Source organism: Pleuronectes platessa, chromosome 20, assembly GCF_947347685.1.
Source record: "Pleuronectes platessa chromosome 20, fPlePla1.1, whole genome shotgun sequence".
NCBI classification, from domain to species: domain Eukaryota; kingdom Metazoa; phylum Chordata; class Actinopteri; order Pleuronectiformes; family Pleuronectidae; genus Pleuronectes; species Pleuronectes platessa.
This window is the reverse complement of record NC_070645.1, coordinates 6,140,686-6,161,525: the sequence shown is the minus strand read 5'-3', so window position 1 is coordinate 6,161,525 and position 20,840 is coordinate 6,140,686. Positions and strand designations below refer to the sequence as shown.

Genomic DNA, 20,840 nt, shown 5'->3' with positions numbered 1-20,840 from the left:
CGGCAGTTTGTATTCCCAATCTTTGTTCAGTCACTACCCAGAGCTTATTACCATTGGTGAGGGTTGGAATTTAGATCGGCTGGTAAATTGAGGGTTTTGCTTTAGTTTTTTCTTCACCACAGTCCAGTACAACACCCACATTACTTCTGAAGCCCCACCGGCCCATCTCATGCTTCATCTTCTCCTCACTCATGAAAAAGACTCAGAGGTACTTAATCGTCTTCAGTTGTGGCAACAACTCACCCCAGTGCAATCTACTGTCGGGCAGAGAATCATGCCTTTGGACTTGGAGGCGCTGCTGCTTGTCCCGACCACTTCACACTCGGCTGCGAACTGCCCCAGTGCACATTGGAGGTCACGGTCTGATGAAGCCAACAGAATCACATTATTTATAAAAAGCAGAGACGCAGTTTTGAGGTTCCCAAGCCAGCACACTCCTCACCATGGCTGCACCTTGAAATCCTGTAAATGAAAATCACAGAACAGAATTGGTGACATAGGGTAATCCTAGGGGAGTCCAACACGCACAGGGAACATGTTTGACCTTGTGCCGAGGATACTTGGATTATTATACCATGTTCATTTTAAAAAGGGCTAAAAAGCAGATCCTTTCTTTTCCTTTTTTCTGTCCCATGTGATCATGACACCAACATTATCATTCCTCTTTGTCAAACCATCTCATTATTTCAGTATCCTATTTCATTTGCATTTGCATAGTGAGTTCAAAGGAGCTTTTTTCTGGCTTATTTGGAAGTGTAATTACATTTGTAATTACATGGATACCTACAGCAAGTTAATGTGAATATTAATAGTGTGAATTGACACCATGAAACTTGCACAATTATCTTTTCTGATTACATTATGCTGTTATGGGCCAAGTGTCAACACAAAAGATGGGCTATTGGAGGTTTGTGATTCTGCCCAGACAGCTGCACGCAGAGTCATTTACTGCACTTTGATTAGATTCAGAATCATTCTGCCCTCCATCTGCACTTCAGAACAATAGAGCATGTTTTGATGAGGGGGTATTGAAAAGAAAAATCTATTCAAGGCGTCTGGATGAGAAAGTAAGAGTGCAAATACATTCTGTTTCATCCACCATGGTAACAATGCATATTGAGGAGGCAGGTTTTCAAACCTCTAAGTGTGCTGACTTCAAAATGAGTGTTTGAGAATACAAGCCCCCCCCCCCCCCCCCCGGCCTTCCTTTGGGTAGATTAAACATTGACACACATATGGAGGAGTCTGTTGGTTTTGTTGGTCGAAAACATCGTCTCTGTTGGATAAACAGTGATATTTATTCACAAGGGCTTGAGGTTAGTTGACATGTTGTTACCTGTTTACACCAGGCCCCACATTCTACCATTAGAATGAGTTAAAGCAGTTGCTTTCACGTTTACTCATTGAAAAGAACCCTTAGCCAGATTATAATTTCAAATCCATTTTTAGTTACTGTGATTGTGCAGTTTTCTCTTTTAGTCCAGTGAATGAATGACAAACAACTACATAATAGGAATAGGGATTTGGAGGATAAAGACAGAATAATGTCATCTGGCAGACACATGAATTTCTTGAAGACATGGTCAGTCGCTGAATTAGTCGTTGAACTTCTACTGCCCTGAAAACCTCATCATTAGTCTGTCTAGACTCTCCGGCCAGGAGGAAATGCCTTTCCACTGCACTGCTATGAAGGAGTGAGTAAGCATTGTATTTTTTTTATTCATCTTTTAATTAAAGGTAGATGTGAAGTTAATTATTTTTGTACGAACATAGAGCAAAGCACTGACAATAAAAAAAGACATGCAAGAAACCAAGTAATTACTTATGTTATACTGGAAGTATCTTTCATCCTGACATCTGTGTAAGTACTGCAGGGTCTGCTGCCTGTCTGACTGCTTGGCCTGCATTAATGTAACTGGTAGATTTCTTTAGAGCATCATCCAAACAACTTCACTTAAATCAGCTGTTACAGAAACATGTGTCGGGGTCCATGTGTAATGATGTGACGCAAATGTTTTATGTGTCTAAATTACATACAAAGTGATTGCAAAGACACGTGTAGACATGAAATTAGCGTCTCTCATCCTAGGCGTTGCTTTTAGCCCCAAATACGATGTTAATCGAAAGGGTTGAAAATGACAACGGAATACAAAATAAAAGTGCTCTTAAATCTTGCATGTAGACAACATGGTTTGCGAGGATTAATGTACAGATATAGTGTTATACTATATATATATTTCACATCAGTAACTATATAGCAAAGCGATGTTTGAGCTTTGTTTAGAACAGCTCATCAATCACTTTTGCAGTTCACAATGCAACTCTGTGGTTCATCAGCGATAAACCCGCCACTGTTGATGTCAAGTTGATGAGCATTTTTCAAGACAATTGAAATAAAGATATAGACAGATGTTGTTCCATTTATAAAACAAAACAATTTAATCCACAGAGGGGCTGCTTGTCACCTTTTTGAAATAAAAATCCTCCCAAGCTTACGGTATTCAAAATTGCAGTTTCCCTTCTTCTTGTAGTGTCTGGTAAGAAAAGACGAGAGGAAAAGGGCTAGTAATTGGGTCTGTAGAGTAATAATGTGTTTAGTGTGGGCAGCACTTTCCTCGGTGTTAACATGCTGGGCCATTAATTGGCTAATGGAGTATATATATATGGTACAGTGCGGGGGTGGTCTCTCAGGAGAAAGTGGGGTAAGGCAGGGAGTTGGACATGGAGCAGCAGTTGCAGGTTGCCCAAGAAGAAAGCAGTTAGCTGGTGTGAAAGTTTTGAGCTAATAAGCATATTACAGTGAAGAAAAGACATAGGGGGGAGGAGGGGAATGTTGGACACAGTGGGAGTGTTTTATCACAGGTGTTTTTAGGTTTTAGGTTTTAAAACAGATGGTAAAGGTTGTGAAAAGATCATGGTTTTGGATAATTATCTAAAAGGAAAACCAAATTAATCGTTTGACAAAAACAAGTATCTGCAGCCGGACTAGTATCTCTGTGACACTGTACTTGTCACAGCAAAACACACAAGGAAATATTAGCCAAATTAAGATTGTTACCTAATGCTGCAAAAGGAAAGACCATTTAAAATTCATCCTCAGGGCAACAAGACTGTCTGTACCAAATCTCACAGCAACTCAATGAGATTCAGAAAAACACTCATCGTCTGTAAACCGAGACAAACATTTGTTTACAGTCTACTCTCTTATGGTAGTTTATAGTTCCCCTTTCCATAATGGGACATCTGGATGAAAAGTAACTGGATCATCAAAGTCAGTTTGATTCAACCTTTACCGACATAAAATCCTGGTTTCCTTTGTTTATGTCAAGACACATTTTGATTTATTGTTTTATTCTTGACACATCATGACAATTGCAGCATAAATGTAGCGTTCCAATGGCAGTTTGCCACAGAGACCCGCTGCTACCTGGCCGAAGCTGGAAATTTAACACTGTATGATACAGCATTTTTGTCTGACAGCCAGAACAAGTTGAAATAGGCCTCACAGCAGATTGACAGGTTAGGATTGTGGATATGTTTTCTCCACAAACACACAGACAGAAAGGTTTGTTTTACAAAAGGGCCATGACCTCTCCCCTGAAAATGTGATGGGTGTCATTGCGATGAAATGCAAGCTTTTTTTGAAAGTTGATGCATGGATGAAAGCAAATTAGTTACAACGCAGGATGGATTTTACTGTAGCAACACTAATGACAAAAGCATGAGTCACATCTGTGGCTTTTGCTTGTTAATAGCCTTTTACTGAAATGCATCTATTAGCTTTATCCATGTCGGACTCTTGAGCCCTGAAAGAGAAGTCTCTCTCTCTCTTTTAGCTTCGTGTCGCCAGTCTAGCCGAGGCCATTATCTCATCCCAAATGTCAATATCGCCGTTCTTATGAATTAGATTAGTCCATAAAATGCCAGAGGGTCTTGAGATCCCAGTGGACTTCTGTGAACCTGTGGTAACATCATTGTCTGGTCCTTTCTGGCAGAGATCTGACATCACTTTAGCCAGATGGCAGGTGAAAGGGCTTCTGGGAATTTGATTTTTCGTCCTTGTGTGGCCTGTGTTCTCTTTCTTGACCGCACAAGCTAAAGTAAGACCACACCGGGTGTGCACAGCTGTGATGTGATTTGATCATTTCCATACTGTACCTGGTCTGAAACAATGCAGAAATACAGGAAAAAGGCTAAGAGGCTTTATGGATGACTGCATATAATGTAACATTGCATCAGGCCTCCATCAGAATCTCATTGTGGAGATAATGCTGAGAAGATGGGATTTTGGACGGCTAAAAATAAACAAGGCGGTCTATGGGTAAGATGTGGAAATCGGGTTAATCCGGCACTGAAAAATGGTGATTGTTTGAAATGTGATTACTGTTATTAAAATACACAGACATGGGGGAGAAAATGGGACTAGGGGGATTTTAGTTCTGTTCCGAGCCTGTCAGTCATCTGTGAAGAGCAGCAGGGGGTCAGAGGTCAGCTATGACCTGAGGTAATCGGGAAGTCTAGGAATAGTGGGAGGTGGCGTGCTTGTATGAATGTGTGTGGATGTGTGTTACCCTACAGCAGTACTACAACATCTGGAACCAGTGAGCAGTCTGGTGGCTGCTGCCAGGGTCACAGCAGTAGGAGGTCAACTCCCCCCTCTCCGCCTGTCCTCAGCCCTTCTCCCCACTCCCCAATGTCCCCCTCCCGTCTCCTACAATGCCAGCACATGCAAGACCATGACTGAGTCTTGTTAGCTGCGGACAGATGGGCATTCACATGGAACCGTTCTCTGAGACAGGAAAGGTCCTGTGAAAGGCTCTGTTGTGTGGAAGTGGTCCTGGGGAGAGGAAGGCGTGGGATGGAGGATGAGGGGAGCTAACTGTCTCCCTCCCACCTCCTCTTGTTCGAGGACCTGTGGAATAAGATCAGTGCACATATTTCAGCCCTCTAATGGCTCATGGAGACCTGCATATTTGAATAATATTGCATGCTCTGTTGCACTTAATTAGATCTTGTTCTTCGACCAGCAACATTCAGGATTCTTGGAACCCTGGTGCTATCGAGTGAACAAGCTCACATTTCCAACAGTTTTGAGTAGAACCATTGTAATCAAGGATGTGTCATCAACTAAGGGCATTGCACAAAGCACAATGAAGCACTTTTCAAACTGTTGAATATGACGCGCACATCGATGTCATCACTGTTCACAAACATTCTACTTGATGGTTCCAGCTGGGAACCAATGTGTTTGGTTCAGAACTAACGTATACATGTTCAAAATGTTCCAAGGGCTCAGAATGAGGTGTGCGAAAGGGAACCAACAAACTCTTTCCATATAGATGGAAAAGCAGGATAAATGGTGTCTCTAACTACAGGGCCAGTTCATTTTCTCTATCCTTATTACCTATTACCGACATGAAAGCTGCTTTAGAAGTTAAAGTGAGCCTCTCTAAAGTCTGGACTGATCTAAATCTAAGATTAAACCTAAAGCTGCTTTGAGCCTCTCTGAGTCTTGAATGGAATATTATGCTATGATCTTTTTTTTTTCTTTTTACCTATCTCTTTTGGCTGTGTATCTTATTCACTTACAAGTTAATACCTCAAATACCATTAAATATCTCTTTGTTTCTTCAAATAAATACATTTATTGGCCACAATGTAATGCATGCAGTTTTTAAGTTATTATATTTGTCTGTTCCCTATGAAAACTTTATGAAAATGTTTCCAGTCTTAGAATTATATGAATGTTTTTCCATCCACAGAGCTGGAGCAATAATTGTAGATATACTTTGTGAGAATCATACTAAACAAACTCACTGCCTGAAAATCATAGATGTGTTGGAGAACAGATGAATTCTGGCCTATTTTATATACTTTGCACTAATTTTAGTTGGCAAAGACAAAGGCATACAAAAGCAAAATGATAATATCCTTGTTAGAGGTTTTGAGTTTAAAATCCATCGTTCTTCCCAGTTAGGAAAATTATTTGGTGTCTGCATATTTTTTATGCAGGATGATTCACAAATGAAGAAAACCTTTATCAAACGTTTTCTCTTCATTGTGCTTATCACAGAATACAGGCCAAGACGCGGGAATTCCGGGAGAAGCAGGCCAAAGAGAGGGAATACGCCGAGATCCAAGATGTCGTCAGTCGCACCTTTAGCTCAGATGAAGAGCCGACCTACGCTGGAATCGGATCATTGGACTCGTCGGTAGATAGCAGTAGCATGGACCCTTACAGTCACCCCTACCATCTCCCTCAAAGTCCCCAGGCCCCGCAACTTCCCTTGAGCCCTCAGAACAACGGCCCACCGATGGAAGCTGTCTATGCCACAGTCAACAAACCTCGCAATGGACGCCCTGCAGCTCCAGACAGGTGAGGAGCAGCCAAAAAATAGTTAATATACAGGCGTTGTTGAAGAATACTGACTATGTTCTCCATTCATTGCAACAACAAAGGTCCCTGATGCTTGTGCTTTGCAGCATTCATGTTCCTTTACACCACATCTATAATATAGAAGCCGTAGTGTGACATTACAGTATTTGTTCACCTTTACATGTCAAATTCAAAACAATGAACTTTACACCATGTTATCACAGCCTTCTCCCACAAGACAAGCAGGCAGAATCCACAGACAAGGTAAAACAACACCCCAAGCCTCTCAGTAATTCTCCATCTGTTTGAATTTAATATCAGGCAGTGTATTTTTTCATTATCCTTGGATCACAGGTGATCCTCCCCAGCCTCTAACCGACCTCTTTTTGATAGAGTCACGTTGCATCTCTGAGTTCAGCTTCCTTGTCGCTGCAGGGTTGAATCGCTAATAACCTCCATGTCGAACACGAACATATTTGATGTGACAACAACACCACACAGCATGAAAAGTCATCTTGTATGTTTTTATTTATTCACTTGTTTTTAGCTTCAGCAAACAGGGTTTCTTGTGGTTTAAATAGGAGTAACATAATTAGTCACATGCTATGCCAACTGTTAAATTCTCAAATTCAAACTACAGCATTACAACTTACAATTCACTTCATAAAAGTTCAGCAACTTTGCAAGAAGTCTAACTCTACTCATGGTCCTTATGTTCAGGTGTGTAAACACTTGTCTTCAGCAAACAAGGTTACTTGTGTTTTCTGTACTTATCTAGGTACAAGAAACTTAAACAGTATTAGAGATACGTCAACTTTAATATGCTTTTTATCCATCTCTAAGAATTCACCTTTCTTAAATCATTATCAATAACAAGCGGCACATCTTGGTTTCACAAATCCATGTTGTTTTTGCATGTAATTTATGTAAGTAATATTTAGTGGTGAGATGCCAGGAGACCACAATCCCCATAGATACCAGAACCTTTCAGGGTTTTTTAATTTTAATGTTTTGCTTAATACCTATCTCCTGTGATTGACAGCTGTCACTAGGGGGCTCATGACCTTTTACTGCTAGGCTCCAGTGGGGTGGAGTTTATGAGTTACTCTATGCGATGAAGACAGAGCGGCTCCATGAGAGCGCGTGTCTGTTTTTAGAAGGATTTACAAATGTAAAATCCCCATCCTGTTGCTCGCCCATGACAGTAATGACAAGGTTATCTGGCTTCTCTGATTGTTGGCTAAATCCATGTGCCAATACAGCTGGGGCTTAGTGAAGGTCACTGATCCATATGTCAAAGATTATACCTTCACGTGTTTCCTCAGGATGGCCTGGTTGTATCATAGCGACTCTATAAACTATCTGTAAACTATCCCACGTTCAAAGCGGGAGTTGGTGAGACTTCTGGCAGCTAGTTGAAAAAAATTATCAAGATTACACACTCAGCGTGTATATTTAGATAAAAAAAAACTCTAAGATGTTGGTCAGTGATAGACAGAGTGTTATTGATTCTCACTGGGAATGTCAATAAGCACTGTGCGGGGACACTATATAAAAGCCTTACCCTAATAAGTGAATATTAATAGCAGGCTGTTCGAGGATGTCTATGAGAAATGAAGGGAAAAGCAAGAGTGTGCAAAGTCCTTCCTGCATGAGGGGTCTAATTTTAAACAGATGCTTTGTTTCTTTAGGTATAACTTTATAAAATATAGCATCAGATGGTTTTGGTTGCTGGGGTTTATTCAAATTCCCTTTGACCATTTGAAAGCTGTTTCATATTTCTGTTGTTTTTTGTATTACCTCTAACATATATCTGGGGACTTTTGGAGGTTCATTATACTATTCATGAGGCTTTCTCTGAAAACCAATGGTATCAAAACACAAATAACATAACATGAAAAAACCTTTGTAATTATTTAGTATTCTTCCCCCTCTTTTTTTTGCAGTTCCTTGGTTATAGTGATTTCTCACCTTCACTGGTTTTATTTCAGTATAAAAAGCTTAGTGTTGCATTTTAATTATACATACAAGCTTAAATTTAGTTTGGAGTCTGAGCCTTTAGTATTGATAGCGCAGTGCGCACTGAGTTTTACTTTCAGAGACAGGATTAGCTGTTGCGAGGGTTATTTGATTTGAAATATGCACTGCATGTTCGACATTGCATTTTTGTTTTGCACCACTCGCTGCTTTGCATATCTCTTGTATACCAGCCCGGCTGTATTCCTGTAATATTTGTCTTGCTGCCTTTGAGGTATAATAATATCCACTGGTTCTTATTTAGCTCAGAGGCTTTCTATTTACGATTTGCAAAAAAAGAGCTTGAAAAACATTCAGATTCAAGACTCCCATCACTTGTCTATCATAACAAATACAACAATAATTTGCATTTATAAATTAAACGTAATGGAACTTTCTTACTATAAAGCGCCAACACAATAGAATTTTCAAACATTTCCGATTGGTCTATTTGATTTCCATGTAGAGACCCATGACTTGTTTGTGCTGCTGCCTCTCCTGAACCTAATATTCCTGAGCGTACAGATAGCACGAACGTCCCAGTTAAAGGTTCAGGAAATGGACAAGTATTGTTCAGGGAAGGCTGCTCATTCCTGGCTGTCAGTCAGTCTTCACTATGAAAGGGAAGCATTTACCTCTGACCTGGACACTGCTTCTGAAAACGTTCCCCGGAGGATCGCCCTCTGATCAAAGGGTCAGTTTAATGGTCCTATCTAGGGATGTTTAAGCTATTTTCTGGTACAGTTAGAGATCTGACAATATCTATTACCCTCTAACAGACCTGATAGTACTTAACAAGCGTAACCAAATATGACAGACAGTCGTCAGACTATGATCTGAATGTCAATGCTCTATTATCTGTAACGTATCAATATGTGTCTTGATACACAATGACCAACAGATAGTTCCAAAACGAGTTTTAGAAGAGATTCAGACATTACGTGACTTCTGTATATTATTCAAAAAACGCACCTATATAAAATACCCAGCTCTCTGTTGCTGGCTAGCCTCCACTACAGCATAGTAAATAATGTTATATGGGGGTAATACCATGGTGGAAGCCATCTCCTGATTATCATATGACTTCTAGAAGCATGGCGCAACTTCACAAATCTTATCATGTGAAATTGGTTCCAGGGACCAAGTAAATGGAAGTAAATTGAGTTGAAATTAGCTGACAGCCTTCCTTTATTTCCGAGTTTTCCATTCGTTGCTGGGAAAAACACACCAAACGCTGAACAGAGACCGGGAGTGTGTAGGAGGAGGACGACGCTTGAACTAATCAGTCTTTCATCTAGCCAAACATTAGCATAGCTGGAAAGACATCAGACAATGCATGTGCACCCAAAAGTCTGGAGTCCCATTGGTTTGTTTACTATACGTCCTCGGTGCCGTCATTAAAACACAACATTTAAGTCAAACAGCAGAAGGTTCTGTTGATCCAGTCACGTAATTAGAGACACTTAGGGGCCCCTCAGTTGAGGAGGAGGAGGGGTCCAAATGCATTCAATTGCCAGTAACTGTACATTATAGTTTTGCATCTTGGACTATTTTTATGCCTCATGTGTTTATGCACATGTGCATTCATTTTATGCCATTATAAAGGGCACCTACCCATGACTTGCATAGGGTTTCAAAGCCACGCTTTTGTTTGTCCACTACAGTTTATATGAAGAAGCTGCAGCTGGCAAAACATATTCCCCTTCCTGTAATAGATCTTTGATAATGGAGCCCTAATGGGAAGGTCACTGGGACTGTAAAGCTGGTATGAGTCAGACCTGAGCTTATAAACCATCGGAGATACGAGGACCCCTGGTTACTCTGGGCGGTCAGAGATCCTGTCCATTTTGCCATATCAGGTTTTACTGTGATCACGTTGGAACAAGAACTTTATTTGACAATTTATTAACAACCTCCACGTTATTAGAGCTGGCAGCACCAGCTGTGTTTTGACAGTGCCGTCAGACCCAGTAAAACAGAAGGGCACCAATGGAAACCTAGAATTTATTCATGTTCAGTTTTGTTAAACCTTTTATGAAGCAAAAGTAAACGGACCAAAACCTGTAGCATGAATTGTGCTTTGTCTGTAGCGCTGCCTGTTACAGAGTTTACTTGAAAGTCCGCTAGACGTAAACAACTTAGCTCAGTGTTTTCTTTTGCAGTTTCTTTTTTATTTTACTGGTTTCACCTTATTAAAAAAAGGTAGGCCTAGCAAAATGGAATGACCTCCTTTCTTGACAGGCAGCTGATAAGTCAAACCCTCCATCTGCCCAGAGACCGTGGGGTTTGGGTGACTGGCGTTGGATGCTGGGTTTCACGACGACAACCTGACAGGTGCCAGGCTCGATGGGATTTGTGGGAAGCAAGCATGAAACAAAGCATCACCTTTGAAACAGCAATTTGATTGACTGCTGCTCCCATTACCCAGCCGAGTCTCTAAATCTCCTTAGAGCATGGGCATGAGAAAGAGTCAGAGAGACACAGAGAGGAAGCGTTGTGGGGGAAGCAGGGGTGGAAGCGGGGAAAAGATATGGAGCTCCCGGAGCTCAGCAGTGCAAAGTCCTTGAAGTCCTGTGCAATTCAGCAGCTCCAGACAGCCTGACAGACAGAGAGCAGGGAGAGAAAAAGAACCCAACACCCAAAGAAACATCCACTAGGGTATTCCCCCCCTTGCTCCAGCTGTCCAAAACTCTGTTAAAGAATCCAGTTTGCATTGTTTTGAAATTTGATCATAAGGTTATTTCCAGTGGTCATAGAAGGTCAGACAGTTTGTGTGGATCTTTACCCTGGCTGATGTCATCTCACCACTCTGAGGCCCCTTATATATAGAGATACCCCTATATTGCCTTTTAAAGGGACCACATTTTTGCTGCTTTAACTTCTTTACTCTGAACCAAACAAGCCAGCATATTGCCCCCAGTGTGTGATTTTAGACATTCCAGAATCGGAGGTTTGACATGTCATACAGCAGCGTCTCTGTCATCTAGTGCCAGCTGCTGCTTGGGCTGGTTCAGATACGTTAAACTTGCAAACCTTTATAGTTTTTTTACAGGGTCTCAAGCCACCATAAACCCAAATCATTACGTCACTGTACATGTCACTGTACACATCATCTTAGCGTCTCTTTCCAGGTCTTGCTGGCTTTGCAGACGACATTGGCAACAAAACACGACGGGTTCTAATTAAAAATATTATATCTTCGATCAGACTACACACGAGCACTGTTTTATAAACAACTATCATAATCATGTTTTGGTCAGTGTGATTTGTCTTGTTGGTCATGATAATCCCGCCCCAAGCAGTCCATCCTTCTAAGCTTTTAATTGTTGGTGCCAGAGTCCAACCAGTTTTATCTGTAAGAGAGACAACTCTTTGGCTGTCAAAACAAAGGGAACTGTTTCGAGATTAGCACTGGCTACAAACTGGATCTTGGCAAAATGCCAAGTCCGATTCTGCCACTGCCTCTTCTGCCAACATCTAAGAGCAATTATCCCTTGCCCGCTATTCAATGTTCGTATTTTTATTTCATTTTATTATGTTTGTAGTTTTTGTACAGAATGATGATGTGGAGTGAAGTTGCTACATTTCCTTTGAGAACAAGCTGTGTAAACGGGCTTGAAGCTGGAAGATGGGAATATGTACAGACACATACTTCACACCTCAGATGAAGAGTCTTTTACAGCTGTCCACTGCAGTTAGCAGCCCACACACACCCCTCCGCTAGCTCTCACACAGTTGTCAGGTTCATCATCACAGAGAACAATTCATTTAGTCTTGTTTCTTATTATCATCATCATGTTTTTTTTAAGAAACACAACAGTTGCATAATCATTTGCTTTAGTTCTGAGCTGTATTGTCTGAATGGACCACTGGATGACTCCATTAAAGAAATGCAGATGGAGAGCAAGTTCTTATGAACAACAATTCCACCTCAATCAGATGATCACAGAGCCCATCTGAAGTAATCACTTTTTTATTGTTTGCTGTCTCTTGTTTGGCATGTGTAATTAACTCTGCAATCAACAATCAGTCTCTGTGATTTTTATTGTCTCTATTTTCAATTGAATGCAATCAGAGTGAGATTATCAACATTTTCTGACTGCAACATCTGTAGCTTTGATTAAATGCTATCTCTCAATAATTCATTGGTAAACAAATAAATCTTTTATGACCCCCGCATCTGCGTTAAGACTTTAATAACATATCGTAAGTCCCTAATAACATTTTTACGTAGTTCCCAAGGGAATAAAACTGATACGTCTATCATCAAGGAACTGCTTGCTTTAATGATACACATACATTAGTGGTAACTAATTACGTTTTACTTACTTATTAGGATCTCTGTTATTCCAGGGTGTTTTGTCTGGTGTATCCAGTTCTTTTACCGCTTGTGGGATACCAAGCTAAACAAGATTTAGATGCTGACATCCCAATTTATTCCCGGAGCCATGGCAGCATGTGTTGGTGCTGCCTTTTGTTTGTCTTTGACATCCACCAGCATTTTCTATTACTCCCTCTGAGTATCCTTGTGTGGGTGTGAAATTAGTGTCACAGTCCATGTCTGGAGCAGTGCCTTCCTCTGCTCTAATTGAGAATAAAAAAGGGACACTGAGGTAATGGGAAGAGTTCATGTTCGCCCCTGTTGAGAGAGCTGTCGGTGTAATAAATGAGCTGGGGTGAGTCTTCAGGTCAGCTGCTGTTACCGGTGTCTGCAGGACATCTCCTGTGCCTGGAAAACCTGTGTAGATTGTGTTTCAGTCCCCATATAGCTTTGTAAAGCCCCCATGTAAACCCTGTAGATAGGTTACAAAATGAGGGTGTAAGTCCAATACACTCATTCGTGCACTGACTTCTGACCTCTTCTCGCATCCCGTTCTTTGCTGTGGCGATAGTGCAGGCAGCCTAATGCACCAAATGCACATCAGCCTTATCACTGGGGTTCTACACAGATAGCAATGTGTATCTCCCAGGCAAAGCAAGTGAATTATTTTCCTGGTCTGTTTTCATTTTTTTATACCCTCCCGCTTCAGAGAGGGCCCTCTGGGATGGATGTGATGAGATGGAGCACAAGAAGGCAATTTATCCTCCGTTTGTACCATTACGTTCATTTAAGAAAGCAAACAGCCTGAAAGCAGATCGAGAGAGAGCGGGCGGTGAGAGAGAGGGGGAAATATAGACCCACCTCACCTTCAACTCTACATCAAGTGGATCCAACTGATTAAGCTTGCATGTACAGTAGCCTATGCATTTTATCAATGTCCTTCAATTTGGAAGGCTTGTAGACATGCAGTTACCCAAGGAACGTTTCTTTGAAGATGAAAGGCAAGGAGGAAAGCATGCTATTTAGGGCAGGGGTGCCCCTGGAAACAAAATGGGAAGTGGAGATGCAGGAGGTTTGAGTACGACTGAAGGCTGCCCAGACCACCTTGGCCTTTGTGTTGTACAGATAAAATAAACTAGCACAATGGTTGAACAAATTAATTATAACTCTTTATTTTAAGTTACATTTTTTTAATGTTTCATAAGAATAGACCATATTTATTAAGGGAGAAGTTTTATTTCTGTGGTACTACTACTTTATAAGACCAATAGTGAGCATTTTGATTCCTAAACAACAGCTTCCTTACTCAATATCAATAAGCAGTAATTGGGAGGTTATTGAGGAAAAACCTTAAATAGTAATGGCCAAGTGGATGTAGAATATGGTCAGGCAGTCACGTCAATATAGGCTTCACGTCAATGACCAATACATCATTAATACGTCCCGTAAAATGAAAGATAAAGTGTCAGTTTGCTCATACTAAGCAAAACAAGCAACTAGTTAATGGTCAGTATCGCTGCCCTAATACAAAGTGTTACTTTATGGGTTATAGCCTATGACAATTTGGAGGATATCTACAAATACAGCATTCCTTCTTTTAAATCACGTTGGGAAGTCTACATCAGTCAATAGGAACATACACTGCCATGTAGTGGGTGGACAATCAGTAGCGTTACCTTAGCCACATTCTCTGGTAAAAATGTCCAGCAGCCGATTTTAACAGCAGTTATTTGCTAACATAAGTCGATAAACCGGTGGTTTTCAAATCCAGAGGAGCAAAACAGATCGTAAGCCCAACGCTGACAAAGCCGATGGGGCTGCTGGAGCCTCGTTCGTTGATCGGCACCAGAGGGCATCCAATTCCTCGTAATCAGTATCTGCAAAATAATCCCCCCCTCAACTCTCCTGAAGGCTGCTGATGTCTGACAGGGTAAAAGAGAGATTAACCAAATAGACAAGCATGGCAAGTTTTCCTCAACAATTTATAATGAATTTTTTTATTTGTTTTGAAAATGTCAAAGCAACTAATTTGGAGAAAGCAAACAGAGAATATGCCGTGATCAAACTGGGGATGTATACATTTCTCCAAATTCATCTACTGAGAAATCCATTTTGATTGAATAACACACACTGTAATGTGACTGTTACTTGACTATGAGCTTTTCTCAGTTAGAAACTTGATTTTCACATGATAGATAACCTAATTTATTGAACTAATCACGGGTGCTCTACACTAACACAACATCCCAGCATTCATTGCTGCTAGTCGTCACTCTCACATAGGCGCTTCAGAAATAGATCAGGTGAGGAATGTGATCGAGAGGCAGGTGACTGCAGAGCGTGAGTTTGCACTATGAACCGTGTCGGCAAGCAGATGACTCTCATGGCTCCTTATCGGTCTCACCGTGCTTTCATCACACTCTTCCGTCACGGCAAATGTAAACACAAACATACACATGAAAGAGGCCTCAGCGTGTCAGGCAGGGATGCTAATCGCTGCATGTTTGCAACCGACATTTGAAAGCAGGTGAAGTGAGCCCAGGAAGGTCATTGTTTACTATTAAGTGAAAGCTGGTAGAGACAAAAGGGAGTATTTTGGGTTTCCCCTCTCACTGTGAGTCTGATTTGAGAGCCCAAACTGACCCAAAGAAGAACTAAATGCTACTACAAAGCAGAGGACACGCTTTTACACATTCACAGAATACGAACATTTTCCGGAAATTTTGTCGAGAATGAAAATCTCAGAAAGTCAGTTGCTCCTAGCATTTTCTAAAACGTTTCCTGCTGACCCAGAGTGAAATGTCCAGAAAAGTGAGCCCACGTGCGTCTAAAGCAGGAAATTGTCCGCAAAAGTATGTATATTTTTAAAAGAATACAAATTACATGTCATTTAGCTGATGCTTTTGTCCAAAGCGACTTACATTTTTTAGAACACTCAGCATTTACGAGGGGCCATTTAGGGGTTCAGTATCTTGCCAAGGACACTTAGGCATGCAGATGGGAAAGAGTGGGATTCGAACCGGCAACCTTCTTGTTGCAGAACACCCGCTCTCTCCCCTAGCCTATGCTCTCCCTGTGTGAGAAAAATATCTTTGGATGAAAAAGAGGTCATATACACATAGGGAACACTGAAGAGGATGTCAACTTAAAAAGACAACAATACTCAACTATTCAATATTCAATATACCCTTACCTGTGCGCCCTGGGCATTTTCATGTTTTTGTGAACACATATATATATGGACAATCGCATGCTGCATTTTTCATATGTGATAGGCAAAGTCCAGAAAATGTCCAGACCCATTGACCCAATGTTTGAAAACAGCTTAAGGCAAAGTAGTTGTGGTCAACCAAGAAAAAAGTAAAGTAGGAAAATAACTTCAATACAAAAAGAAAGGATTTGTTGTTGTGTCAAGTCAAAATTAGCCTCAATCATTATTAAAGATAGACAGTTAGTGTCAGTTCCCCCTGGGGCTAGAAAATACAATGTAAAATTAGATGTGTTCTTCATTGCCATAAACCACTACAGATTTTAGGCAGTTGGAATAAAGACCTCATTCAGTGATGCCTCACTTGAAACAGCTGCATTATAACGCTGTAATATGTGTAGCAAATTACACTTTTATCTAATATTGCCAACAATTCTGTTCAGGCCAAGATACATGGTAAAAAATTGTGTCATTAAACACAGTTGAAATGAAATATTATAATCTAATAACTGAAGTCACTTTTGTTCAACACACTTGCAAATCCCCAAAACAGCACCATGCTACTACCACCATATGAGCAGCTCCAAAAATAAAAGTGCACAAGTCTCCGCTCCACGAAGTCAATTTCATCCTCACGCTTCATTTGTTTGCCTGCGCCCTAAGCGGCATGCCGTCTAAGGACCAATCAGGGACCACCAAACATCAAGCAGCTTGCCAACCCTCAGATCTCTGTTGCTACTCCCTGCATGTTTTCTGGGCCGTTCAAAATTGTGTTAGCTGCGCTTTAGAAACAACAATTTTGAACAGCACAAAATATCTGCTATCGGCAGTTATGGTGTTTAATCATGACTGTCATTCCCTTATTCCAGTACTGGCAGAAACAATTTAACTGGAGGAGGCCACTATTCAATATAGAGAATAGACTTGGGGCCAACACTTTCAGACTGACCAGTGACTCCTGCATAAATGACCAATCTGTGTCCTGAACATTGGTTTGTAACTGGTCGCTGGGGTACAACTGTAACAAGACATTGCTCCATTCTAATCTAAAGCCAGGCAGTGTGTACAGGGCACATAATTAAATGTACCTTGCCCACATCCGAGCCAGCGAGCCTGTGCACTCAGCACAGAAAAGAATTAGTTCTCTGTTTTAAGAGCAGTATCCATATTCCTTTGTCAGACTACGCCTTTGTCGTTCCAATCCCTGTGCCTTGAACAAGCTCCCGGCGGCAAATCGGATCTCAGCAAGAGCCTTTGTAATTACAGGGAGCTGAATGGGTGAATACATCCCAAATCCACAAGACCAGCCAGTGACACATTCCATCTGTCTTAAGCCTCCTTCCAACTTTTGAGATTGACTCGTGTGGAGGTACTGAAATAGTGCACAGCACATACATGGTGTTTTGCAGCTTTTTGTGTGAAAATTTTGTGAATTCTATTGAACGTTTCCGACAAAATTTGTCCCGGATAAATGTAAGCCTCTCACAATAAATCTGGAAGAGTAATTTGTCTGGTATAATGGCGGTCCATTGTAAATTCAACACGGTGATAACATTGCTGTGTGGATGTATATCGGTTTTGGGGGTGCATTTGAGAGCTTAGCTGCCATGCAGACTTGAGAAATGTGTGATATATCATAATTTGAAATAAAGCCAGGTTTATGATTTCAGATTCCATAAAAGGAAATATTTCTACTGCCAAATTCATGTTGTTTGACAGCCACAACCTTTTCTTACATTACAGTTTCTTATTCCATGAGTGTCAGTAGAGTGTAACCTTGGCTCAGACAGTGAACTTAGGGCATATTTCCTGATTTCTACTACCTCATTCCACGCAGGTAGGTTGGAATCAAACCAGAATATTACCATTGAAAGGCTTGGGGCTACAGGCTACACTTGATGCCTAGACTTTAGGACCCCTCTGGCAAAATAGTAATTTGAGACAGACCTGCTTGAGCTCATTGTGGGACCTAATACAAAGCTATGAGGGCCACCACATATTTTCTAATGGCATCAGCCTGCTAGTAAAAAGGCTCTTAGCCCCTTGCAATATAGTAATGGCTGCACATGGTCTTGTCCGTGCACTGTAATGGGCACATGATGTCATCAAGGATCATCATGGAGCCAAAGGTCTCAGAGTCTGGCCTGTTTTCAAAGAAAAATTGTTGCGTTCAGGGAAATCGCACAAGTATCCTCCAGTTTCCAGTCTGCCCACTGTTGTCGGTACAGTTTGTTTATGCCAGAAGAAATTACTGGGAAAGTTAATAACCACAGGCATTTTAACCTAGTCAGCCCTATTTAATTGGTTTACTGATTCGACCAAATGCCACTTAAGTCCCTGGTAATAAGCTCTACTTTTTGTCTGCCTTGCTCTTTCAAATTTTTATCCTGCCTGAAACCAAACAGTTAATATTCTCTTGTTAAATACCAGTACTTGTAGTGCTTTCAAAGTTTGACGCAACGCTCATTACTATATGAATTTGAATAAAATATAATATGATAGTAACTCATAAAGGCTATTTTCAGATCTCTGCATGACTATACATGTATGCTATCTGTGATATTGTTGGATATTACCATTTAAAAACACCTGTGTGGCGGTGAGCTCCCTCCACCATCCTTTAGCTTTACGGCTTCAAAGGCTGAATGTGTGTAAGTGTCCCGGTGAGAGACACCAGCCCAGAAACACTTGTCTTGTCTGCCGTGATTAAACAAAAAGAATAATCCCCATCCTGCAGCTATATGGCAATCATTAAAAGCTCACTGCCAGCCTGACCTGCAGTCAGTTTTACCCTGGATAATGGCCATGTTTTAGTGCTAGTCAAGGATGTCAATTAAAATCCACGCTGGTTTTATGACCTTTTCTCATAAGTCGTGGTTCATCCTCTTTATGGCAGCGAGAGCTGACTATAGGTGATAAAGTATATTATTTCAAATCAGTTTATGGTTTTGTGTTTATGTGTTTATGGCTGAGCATTGTATTAGTCTTTTCCGTGTGTGTGTGTGTGTGTGTGTGTGTGTGTGTGTGTGTGTGTGTGTGTGTGTGTGTGTGTGTGTGTGTGTGTGTGTGTGTGTGGCCAAAGTCCAGTCAAAGAGCAGGAGTTTGTGTTACCATTCTCTGTTAGTGTCTTTCAGTTATTCATAATGTATCACAACAGGATGAGAGATGATTGTGCAGAATGAATTTAATGGAGTGGTGGATAGGGGGGCCTTGGGTTCTGACTGGAAACAAAGTGGTTCTCAGATAATGAAGCTGACTGGAGCAAGTTAAGTTTATGGAATTACTGCTTGGTATATTGAGATAATGTCATTTTAAAGATTTACTACTTCACCATTGTGAGCAACAGCTGACAGGGATTTAAACATGGTCAATTTTGTAGTTAATATTGTAATTAGTTAGAGGATCAGGGATCAGGCGAATCAGGGATAGAAGAAATGGGATAAAAGGTCTGTGGCCTGTACCTTATATTCCTATCAGCCAACCAATCGGAGAAGTTTACTAATAAACTTACACTTCAGTTTTCCTCAGAAAACCAATTTACATTTTGTTTGTTTATTTAACACAGTTCAGATTTCCCAACCTTTACCTTTTCGTCAAAGTTACATTTTTGGACTGCTGCAATGACAATCTCCTAATAGATTTAAATAACGCCCTGTTCCAACCTGATACTAACATCTACCCTAAAATATCTAATCACAAGTAGACAGAGGTAATTTTGTCTGTTCACACGTGGCAGTAAAATTTGTCCTGATTGTGTCTCTTTAGATCACTTGTGATCGGATCTTACTTCCGCACTCGAGACACAAATAATCACGTACATAAGTTTGGTTCCAGAAGACCAAGCTGTGTTGTTTTTCGAGTTTACAGATGTGACCGACGTCACTGTGTTTTTGTGTGTCTATGTGTGTGTAGGCACGAGCGACAGAGAGAGAGAGGTTATGACCTTCTGGGAGAAAGATTTGATCAATTTGAGAAAAGTATCAATCATGCGGTGACCACAAACAAATCCATGTATGAGCCCTGATAAGCACGGAAATACATTTGATTCATTATGAAACCGTAGTGGATCAGAGGATGTCAGCCTAGAAGGTCCTTCACATGTAGTCCAGGACGCATTTTCATACAGCTAAGTGAATGTGGCCACATGCGTCCCAGAACACCTCCCAAGTGGTCTGACTGATCAGATGTGGAGGAAATAACCTGATTATACTGATAAAAATGGACACAGTAGCACTTGGAGCATATCAAACTTGTCTGCTGTGTAGGCAGTCACACACAGTTCTCATGGATAATCTATGGTTATGCCTGTTGTCTCACTATGTGTCTGTATCATGACAGTAAATCTCAACAGACATATGTTTCACAGTCGAGCCTGAGTCATGGGTGAAGCAAGGGGCTACATATCAATGCATTTATCACTAGAGCCGGGGAATCATTCACACAGTCCTGTGAGGTCATAAAGAGTTTAGATATTTTGTCACTGGCTGTGGAACCTGAAGTATTTCTTGAAGCGGCTCTTTGAGTGGCCTTATATCATGGCCCATCGCTACATTCAACTCATTCAGTAAGACCTATAGTCAGTGAGTCATTCAGCAGACTTTGAGCATTTGAAAACCCACATTATATAAAACATGTCTGTTCTTTAGAGCAGTCTGACATTTAGTAAAAGCATCCGAATGACTTAAATTTGATACAATTCCAATTATCAATAATGCCTCTGGTTGTTCTCTATAATTTCCATCTCTTACAAAACTGTGCGAGAACGGTTCCAACTTTGAAGCGAAGGAAGGGAATTAACATGAATGGATCACATGTTGCTCTTGAAAATAACATGTCTTTCTACAACATGAGAAATATGTTGAAGTATGAGCAGAATATAGAAAAGGTCAAGGTACCTTCAGTGGAAAGAGATTGAAAAT

The 20,840-nt window shown here is 40.8% G+C and overlaps 1 protein-coding gene across 4 annotated transcripts in view; it reads left to right on the top strand.

The window, feature by feature from the left end:
• The window catches only part of LOC128425802 (partitioning defective 3 homolog), a 343,569-nt gene that overhangs the window by 258,177 nt on the left and 64,552 nt on the right, over nt 1-20,840 (top strand). For all 4 annotated transcript variants that reach the window (XM_053412630.1, XM_053412629.1, XM_053412628.1 and 1 more), the window contains one exon: nt 6,074-6,376. In XM_053412630.1, the coding sequence (XP_053268605.1) occupies nt 6,074-6,376 (303 nt within the window). The remainder of the gene's footprint in view (nt 1-6,073; nt 6,377-20,840) is intronic.